The following is an 8,997-nucleotide window of genomic DNA, read 5'->3' as shown; positions in this document are numbered from 1 at the left end:
GAAAAAAAAAAAAAAAAAAAAAAAAAAAAAAAAAAAAAAAAAAGGGGCCTCGGGGGCCCCCGAGACTGAGCCGGCTCCCAACCGGCTTTAAGGAGCGTAATGCGATCGTTGGCACCACATGGTCCAACTACAACGATGAAGAACACGATGTTTCACTCCTCGTCCATTCGAGCGATTGTGTGTAGCAACCAGCGAGGCATATGCACTGACTAAAACGCCCCTAGGGATCACTCCCTCTCTTCCGCTAGAAGAGACTTCTACCAAAACCCCCGCCTCCACCTTAGAACCGCTCAGTCAAGAAGAACTCAATAAATACATACCAGTATTCAAGCGTCTAGTCAATTTAACAAAGGTCTCCCACGACTTGTACCAGGGTCGCTTGTGGAGGCACAGTGGCAAATCGAAAAATTGATCTATGGAGAAGCTAATGATACTAGAAATTAGCAAAGTCGTACGCCAGGTAAGTCAGCTCACTTTAATATTGCTACCAAGCCTGAAACTTTCAATTTACAACTTCGTAATCATCATACTTACTTACTCTGTTATTACCTCAGCTCCATGTATTGAAGAACCACTTTAATCTACAATTCCACCTGCTCGTGGCCACTTGGAACCCAGGAAAATCAGCTGCCCGCGCTCTCTTTCAGGAGGAGTACTCATCTTGTGCACGATGGGCCCATGATCAACAAAAGACTCACCTACTCGAATGTTTTGCTTTTGAAGCAACGAAGGCTCCACAGCATATGCGCCCTAAACCCCTTGATCCCAAGCCCTTGTCACAAGGTGCAGCTCGACAAGCCCAAAGACGCACAGAACTTGCGCATGCCCTTAATGATTTAATAGGTAAGCCTTCATCTGGTCTTTGTTGTAAAGCATCACAGTGCTGAGGAAGGGTTCTCAAAAGCCCCACATCTTCGTGGAGGTTATCTTGGCAGGGGTGATGCACATCCTAAGGTCCCGAACTTGAAGGCTGCCTTTGCAGCCAAAACCTTCCGTGGCGATATCAAGCTCACTTTCAATTGCACCCCCCAAAGCCGCGTCACTGATATAATGATATCCAAGGGGCCAGGCCATCTGTCCAACGATGAAGTCGACATTTGGATTGAAGATATCAAATCCGAAAATTATACTATCATAGCCGTCCCGCAAAGCTCCGATTCCAAATCCAAAGCAGAAGAAGAAAATGACAAATCCAGCACAGTACACTCTGACTCTCACCCAGATTTAGCTGATGAAATAAATATGATGCTAGAGTGATCCCCACATAACAAGGCTGTGTACTCTCATACATTTCGAATGGATTTCTTCAAATCTCATACAATGTATATGTTTCTACCTACTCAAGTGATCTCAATAAAGACTGAATCTTGTATGATTCTACTGATAGTAGAAGACATCTGAGCTCCAGTACAAGAGATAAATGTTTCTTCCGTTCCGTTTCCTAGTGAGTAAGCGTCTGCGAGCGAGATCCCACTTTTCCTCGCTTGTTTTGATTGATTTTTGATTGATCATAGATATGGTGATTGGAATCAAACACACCCATCCACAGAAACAATTGATTTTCACACATTATGTTGTGTAAAACCTTTATGGTCTTTTACATACGTTGTCAGAAAGTACCCTCTTAATATATCCCTATGTTGTGTATTTTGCGAATCCTTACATACATAATCGACTTTAGTTGACTCGGGGCTTGTGTATATTTGTACACAATGCCTTACCTTAATATTTAAGCTTATTTAAGTACATAACATTTTAATTCTAAGTATGTGCCACGTGAAGTGCTTGTTTGCACGCCCCATCCTTCGTCCTAACTTCAAACCCCTCGTTTCAGGATCAAATCTCGCCATGCTAGATGGTACGTTTTTTTATCCAACTTTGCTGATCACTGGCCTAAATTATGGTCGTGATCCTTCCCATATCGTACTCTCGCTGAACTGACACCCTATCTTCTACCTCCTTAGTATGCCAATAGGTTCTCAAGAAGTCGTTTATTTCATCACCTAATCGAATCCCACCAAACAGTCTTTCAGGTGAGGTTATATCATTAAACCAATTCAAAGCGAATTTCCACTCGGGCTGGATACCACAATTTGAAGAACGGCGAATTACCTGATAATCCCCGAATTCATCACAATTTACTCGTTGACCTACCTTTCTACTTGGTATCTATCTTCAGCTTGCTTAGTAGTAAGCCGTCTGTTCTCATCAACCTTTCCTTCACTCGATATCAGGCTAGGGTACCTTGGGCGGAATGAGAGTCTATAACACAGGGGTGGGGTTTGAATCTGCACTGGGAGGAAAGACGGCTTCTGCATAACCTTAAATCCAACCAGTTTGCCATTGATTCAAATCCCCCACTGACTAGTAGTTTCCCTTTCTAACCAAGGTGCGCCTATATGTCATTTTGATACTAACCATTTGATCGTGTTTTTATACTTCAAAGCTAGACATGTCATCGGACCTTGATCCCGGATGGGAGAAACGAAGACGAGAAAAATTCCCAGTCGTTCTGAATGAGAGGTAAAGTCATTACTTGATTTATACAGTACAGCACACTGACTTAAAACCTCTCATTAGTGATTTGACATCTTTGCCTGGCGTTACATACCTATCCGATCTCCTGATCCCGATCGATGTAAAACGCCAAACTGGATTCAGTGATAATGACGTAAGTTATATTCTTTCTTCACACTGCTTTTTTTCACCTGTGTCATATCACGATCCCATCTACCACTCATTTACTAACATCCTCATGTGTGTAGCTCCCCCCACCTTTCAAGATTGCGAAATCTTATGCTCATGTACCACACGAGCTTCTGGCACCGGACGGATACCCAAGTACTGGGAATTGGCTTCTTCCAGCTTGCCAATTCGCTGTACTCGGCCCTGATAAGATTTCAGGCAAAGGAAGACTAGTGTAAGCAACAGTTGTCTCTGTATCACTGAATACTCAATCGTGCTTCACTTTCTCATAAAAACACACTTATGTTTCAGGCAGAGGGCTTTGGATTACTATTGCCAGCAGGGTTACGAAAATGTACCAGAGCCTCTACCACGCTCGGTAAAGACGCATGCGAAAGAAACGTGAGTCACAATCCAATCTTTTCCTTAACCAATTGGCCTGATGTATAACTGAGCAAAAAGCATTTCCTTAGGCGCAATTCTGTGAAGGCTGCGCTATTTGCGGCTGCCAAGCAGGCCGATCAGTCCGCTGACTCAGTAAAGAGAACATTCGATCGAAAGTTGACCAGGTTTAACGACCCGATTCTACCGTTTGAAAACCTAGAAAGGACCATGGAGATCATATCAAATCTTTACACAATCGTCACCCATGGATCAGGACAATTTGTTGATCGGCAATCCAAGAAACTTATCTGCACTTTTTCTTATGAGGACCTTGAGTGTGTTACAACTGAGCAACGTGATGCACACCAAAAGGATGTAACTACGATTTTAATGGCTACCAAGCTTTTCAGGAGATTACCCCTTCCTCCTAAAGTAACTACCTCTGAGGCTCCTGCCCCAAATTCCCATGGCCAGGTGATTTTGAAGATACCAATATTACGACCACCGATTAATCAAGAATCCCTCAATAATGTATCGCGGCCTCTAATGGATGAAACCCCGCCCCGGTGCTTAATTCCTGGTGAAAAGGAATCGCTATCCCCTCAAACACCTTTGGGATCTTCTCCCCTATCTTCCCTCTCGTCTTCTGATTCCGAGGATACCGAAATGGATGAAGTTATGAACAACTCTCTTTCCAACATGACACCTGCTGAGGATATAAATTCATCGCCTCTCTCCTCTCTGGATTCGTCACCTCTCTCTTCACTCCCACCTTCGGACTCCGAGGATACTGATATGGAGGATTTGGTTCTGGACTTACCTGAAGACCGTACTATACATCTCAATGAGCCATCAACTGTTAAGACTAAGAAAGGAAGGACTACAAACGGAGCTCTCATAGCAGGCCGAATGTACTGCTTCGGGCAAACTGTAGGCTATTTGAGTGACATTCTTATCTCGCCATATATCCCCTTCAAATGCTCGTCAAAATCACTATACCGTCGTTTTCTCCAAAATTTACCCAGCTTTGGTGCTCGCGTTGGTGCACGTTTCCGAAGTTTCTGCGACCAAGGATTCAATATCGTGCACGAGGAGCTGATTAAATTGAAAGTACCTTCCATGACATCTACTTCGAAGTTTCAACCGACGGGCCCACTGGACTTTGCAGCCAACTTTGCCTTTACATTGGGCGGTTTCTACAATAAGCCACATACTGACAATGATAAGGGCAAAGTGTATTGTGTGTGGTACCCTATTGATAGTGAGAGCGGTAAGATAGTGACTGAATGTCAAGGTTATGATCTTGGGAATGGCTGGTTTATATTTCCCAAATATAGAGTTGCTTTCAACTTTGGCACAAAATTTGTGGTTCAAATTTCTTGGAATGGCAAGACCACTTTTCATCACACTCTTCCTTCACTGGAAAAGGACGACATTAAAGGACCGGGTCAAAAGGTTCATTACACGCGACTTGGATGTTCATCTCAGATCACGCAAAAGATGGCCTGCGCTTGTGCCAAGGCTGGAACGGATGAACAATTCAACCATAAGGCGAATTGTGAGAGACAAATTCGCGATTCTGAAGACATCTTGAATCTAAAAGATAGGAAGTGGAAGGCATAGAATTTTTCTGACCTGGTTAGTTTGGTGCTGATATGTTTGTTAGTTGATTTCACCTGACATTTTCGTTATCACAAAGTGTTTATCTGAATACTGCAATATGGACCATTTCAAATCCTAAGGTATCATTACCCGAACCCTATATCTGATCATTATCAAACATCATGACCCCTGACTTGTTGTTTAACGTTCTTAAGCAATCTTCATTATCCATTGGCCTTCTTAGTTAAAGTATACATGCCAATGATGGTGATATTTGATCTTGGTAAAATTTGTTTAGCTCTGACTTCTGGAAAACGTTGTTTAGCTATCTTAGTCACCTATCAGTGTTCTTAGTCAAAGTATACTATGCTCTCAATGAACTCCCTACACGTTTCCTTTAATTATTTTATTGAAGGTGTCAGTTTTTTGTCACATGCAATTGTCTCTATGTTAAAGTGGTAATAACACCGTGTTCACATGTGGTACACCTTTGCAAGGAATAGTTCAAACACGCATGAGGTCAACACCAGTGTCATAAGGTTCCATCATAGTTATGCTTCATGCTGAGGCCCATTCCCTCTGGTAAAATCATACATAAACATTCCCTGACCATTATGACCCCTTAGACAACTCTGTCAGACTTGTCGCACATAGCTGGCAAGGTCAAGTGGTGAATATCTGACATTTCTCACAAGTTCAATGTGTACGCCCGCCAGAAGGTATTTTCTGGTCATAACTTTTTTTGCCCAAGTCCAAGGCCTGTTTGGATTGTTCAATGACATTCCCTGAGCATTATTATCCCTTAGACAACTCTGTCAGACTTTTCGCACATAGCTGGCAAGGTCAAGTGGTGAATATCTGACATTTCACACAAATTCAATCTGTACGCCCACCAGAAGGTATTTTCTGGTCATAACTTTTTTCGCCCAAGTCCAAGGCCTGTTTGGATAGTTCAATGACATTCCCTGAGCATTATTACACCTTCACAACTCTGTCAGACTTTTTGCACATAGCTGGCAAGGTCAAGTGGTGAGTATCTGACATTTCACACAAGGTCAATGTGTACGCCCGCCAGAGGGTATTTTCTGGTCATAACTTTTTTCGCCCAAGTCCAAGGCCTGTTTGGATAGTTCAATCACATTCCATGACCATTATTACACCTTAGACAACTCTGTCAGACTTTTTGCACATAGCTGGCAAGGTCAAGTGGTGAGTATCTGACATTTCACACAAGGTCAATGTGTACGCCCGCCAGAAGGTATTTTCTGGTCATAACTTTTTTCACCAAAGTCCAAGGCCTGTTTGGATAGTTCCATCACATTCCATGACCATTATTACACCTTAGACAACCCTGTCAGACTTCTCGCACATAGCTGGCAAGGTGAAGTGGTGAGTATCTGACATTTCTCACAAGTTCAATCTGTACGCCCGCCAGAATGTATTTTCTGGTCATAACTTTTTTCACCAAAGTCCAAGGCCTGTTTGGATGGTTACTTCACAATGCATGACCATTATTACACCTTAGACAACTCTGTCAGACTTCTCGCACATAGCTGGCAAGGTCAAGTGGTGAGTATCTGACATTTCTCACAAGGTCAATGTGTACGCCCGCCAGAAGGTATTTTCTGGTCATAATTTTTTTCACCCCAGTCCAAGGCCTGTTTGGATTGTTCAATGACAGACTTTTTGCACATAGCTGGCAAGGTCAAGTGGAGAAACATGCTATCAACATCAACATGAGAAACATTGTCCTTTCTCATATATGTCATTATATTGGTGTGATATATGTGATTATCTATGTGATGGTCACATTTCACATATGTCACATATGTGAAAGTGTCATTTCATAATCCGGTTGCAAGGGTTGCAAGCTTAGTACCGCCTGGCTGTACACTGCACATCCATTACAAAAGTTGAGTGCAACAGCGCAAACCAATCTCGTATCCAAGTTCCAAGATCATCCACTATGGAGAACACCATTAAGCGTTTATTATACAAAATACGAACCCAATTTGGTCATCAGGGGTCTATACAAACTACGATTCCAATATAGCGGACATGGTCAGCTATATTGGAACTTTCGTGCGTGACACGCCAATCGACCTAATGGCCAATCAACCTAACTTTTGATTCCATATTCCCAAAAACTTCCCGATCAATCCAATATTTCAAACAACTTCCCGATTTGGAAATTTCATGGGCCTAAATCAAAACTTCATATCAAAGTCCGCCAGTCTACATTGCCAATGGCATCTCAAGGGTCCCTCTCAGCGCTGCAAATGGTGAGCTAGCTACAGTTTTCATTTGCGCCAGTTTCATTATGGAACTAACTTTCCATTCTACATTCCATTGAATTTTCCCAATTGGGAAAATTCAATGTCAGCCTGTCCGTTTGTCCATTTCAAGGGGAATTACCTATTTTCACGTGGACTTTGAACCTCGTGACTTTTGTACCAGGAGGGTACTGAAAGGATGAGTTCAATACGCCCGATTCCTATTCCTCATCAAAACGCTGCTGACTATTTTGAATCCTGACGCAGCATGCCGTCGCGACGAGTAATCAAAGGCCTGAGCCAACCCGTGCGGGTTCCCAAACCCGCTACACCCTTACAAGAGGAGTTGCAAGCACGCTGCCGGCTTGAAGCACAACAGACAGCAGCATTGGTTGCCGCAATCAAGGAGATGCTAGCGGGTGACAATGAACAGAATCAGCGTGCGGGTGGTGGAATGATGGACGAACCACAAGGTATGAACCACTTAGACGTGCCTGACGATGGTGACTACCCTCCAGATGCAGATGATGAGGAGGCCTTCGATATCCATCAATTCATGCCACTACCGCATCACGTCAAACCCGAAGTGCTGGATCCAGTCCAAGCACAATTGCAAAGAGATCAGCATCTAGCCAATCGTTTGGCTCACAAGGATAAGTGGAGCTGGCAGTATGCGGTCATGCTGCCCACATTTCTCCGCTGTAAGATGGAAACCTTGAACTGGGGGAATGAAGATAACAGTAAGAAGGACTTACGGCCTCCCTGTACGTGTGCTAGCCAGACCAAACGAAATGTGGACCTGGTGGATTTGACAAGTAAGCGTTGTACCTCGCAACCTCGGCATGTTATCGAGGTCAGTTCTAATGCTAAGATGTCAATTCTCGTAGCACGTCGTCAAGTCAAAGTTCAGTTTTGCAAAAACTGCGATCTCTCCGATCCTACAAGGCTCTTACAAATGGGCTATATTGCATCATCGCCATCCAAACCTCGAACGGCTTTTTCGGTTCGACTACTGGTACATCATCACAGCCAGTGGGTTCGATATGCTGTCCCCACGCAAGCTTTCTGTGAAGGCTTGGATGAATCGCTCAATTCCCATAACCCTGTGATTTTGACTTCTAGTGGCAAAGTAAGTACAATCAATGGTTTTTCAGGTTTTTTCGTTCAAACTGACCTTAAGTCGTGCCAGCCTCGGGACTGGCGAGCACCATTTACCGTTTCTGTTGATGCGTATAGGGCAATCATCAATCAAATACGAGATCTGGAATACCAAAAGCTTCAGCTCACCGAGCTGGGAAAACTGTCAGCCAACTGCCCTAAATGTTTTGGACCTCCGGTAGGCAATCTGCGACCCGAAGAGGCTCATGTCATAGTATGTCTGGATGGAAATTTCCAGCATAAAAGGCATGCTAAAGCCAGCGTCGCCGTGCCTGGTTCAGTTCAGCCTCGCCCAGAAATTTTCCTCAATCCAAAACTTGCAGATGCCAAGGCCAAATTTCTAGAAAATGGTCCGCCGATTGACTGGGAAAACGTGAGTGGTTAACATCATACAAAACAAATTGATCAAGAGCTTACCGAAAGGATTATCAAGGACGAATGTACTGAGGCACATACGACCGCTAATGATGTCCAAGGTAAAGGACACTTCAAGAATATGGATGAATCTGGCCTTCTAGGTATGGCATGTAGGCATGACCACGTCCTTAAGATGATCAATCTCATCCAGACAGGTGAAAAGTAGGTTTTATCACCAATATTCTGTAGTGGAATGCTTCTGATATGATCTTCTGATATGTAATTACTTTTGTAAATGCTTGTTAGATCTCATTATGCACTCGCGCTAATTCAATGGCTGCTGGACTTGTTTGCAAACGATCGCGATGGAATAACAAGTCTTGCAATTCTCTATGACATAGGCTGCAATATGGACAAAACCATCAAGAAGGTAAAGATCCAATTTTTGATCGACTTTTTAGATCAGTCACTCACCTTACTGGTGTTATTTCCAGAGAAGGGTTTTCACCGGTGAAAGGCAAGCATGGGACCACTAACA

The 8,997-nt window shown here is 43.4% G+C and overlaps 4 protein-coding genes across 4 annotated transcripts; all 4 read left to right on the top strand.

The window, feature by feature from the left end:
- Positions 1-415: 415 nt before the first annotated feature.
- MELLADRAFT_69742 (uncharacterized protein) lies at positions 416-1,257 on the top strand (the record flags this gene model as incomplete). Its single annotated transcript, XM_007418830.1, has 3 exons — positions 416-460; positions 555-843; positions 905-1,257. The coding sequence occupies 3 exons, from the start codon at positions 416-418 to the stop codon at positions 1,255-1,257; spliced, it is 687 nt and encodes a 228-aa protein (XP_007418892.1).
- A 1,195-nt stretch (positions 1,258-2,452) lies between these two features.
- On the top strand, positions 2,453-4,172 carry MELLADRAFT_84218 (uncharacterized protein; the record flags this gene model as incomplete). The annotated part of the gene is made up of 6 exons (XM_007418837.1): positions 2,453-2,523; positions 2,581-2,671; positions 2,766-2,920; positions 2,998-3,087; positions 3,159-3,999; positions 4,128-4,172. 6 exons carry the CDS (start codon positions 2,453-2,455, stop codon positions 4,170-4,172), a joined length of 1,293 nt encoding a protein of 430 aa, XP_007418899.1.
- Positions 4,173-5,446: 1,274 nt separating this feature from the next.
- MELLADRAFT_84217 (uncharacterized protein) lies at positions 5,447-6,411 on the top strand (the record flags this gene model as incomplete). The annotated part of the gene is made up of 6 exons (XM_007418836.1): positions 5,447-5,521; positions 5,603-5,700; positions 5,802-5,880; positions 5,962-6,060; positions 6,142-6,240; positions 6,322-6,411. The coding sequence occupies 6 exons, from the start codon at positions 5,447-5,449 to the stop codon at positions 6,409-6,411; spliced, it is 540 nt and encodes a 179-aa protein (XP_007418898.1).
- An 801-nt stretch (positions 6,412-7,212) lies between these two features.
- Positions 7,213-8,446, top strand: MELLADRAFT_69741 (uncharacterized protein; the record flags this gene model as incomplete). Its single annotated transcript, XM_007418829.1, has 2 exons — positions 7,213-8,073; positions 8,426-8,446. The coding sequence occupies 2 exons, from the start codon at positions 7,213-7,215 to the stop codon at positions 8,444-8,446; spliced, it is 882 nt and encodes a 293-aa protein (XP_007418891.1).
- Positions 8,447-8,997: the final 551 nt, after the last annotated feature.

Source organism: Melampsora larici-populina (assembly GCF_000204055.1).
Source record: "Melampsora larici-populina 98AG31 unplaced genomic scaffold MELLAscaffold_108, whole genome shotgun sequence".
Classification (NCBI taxonomy): domain Eukaryota; kingdom Fungi; phylum Basidiomycota; class Pucciniomycetes; order Pucciniales; family Melampsoraceae; genus Melampsora; species Melampsora laricis-populina.
This window is presented reverse-complemented; position numbering and strand designations above follow the sequence as displayed.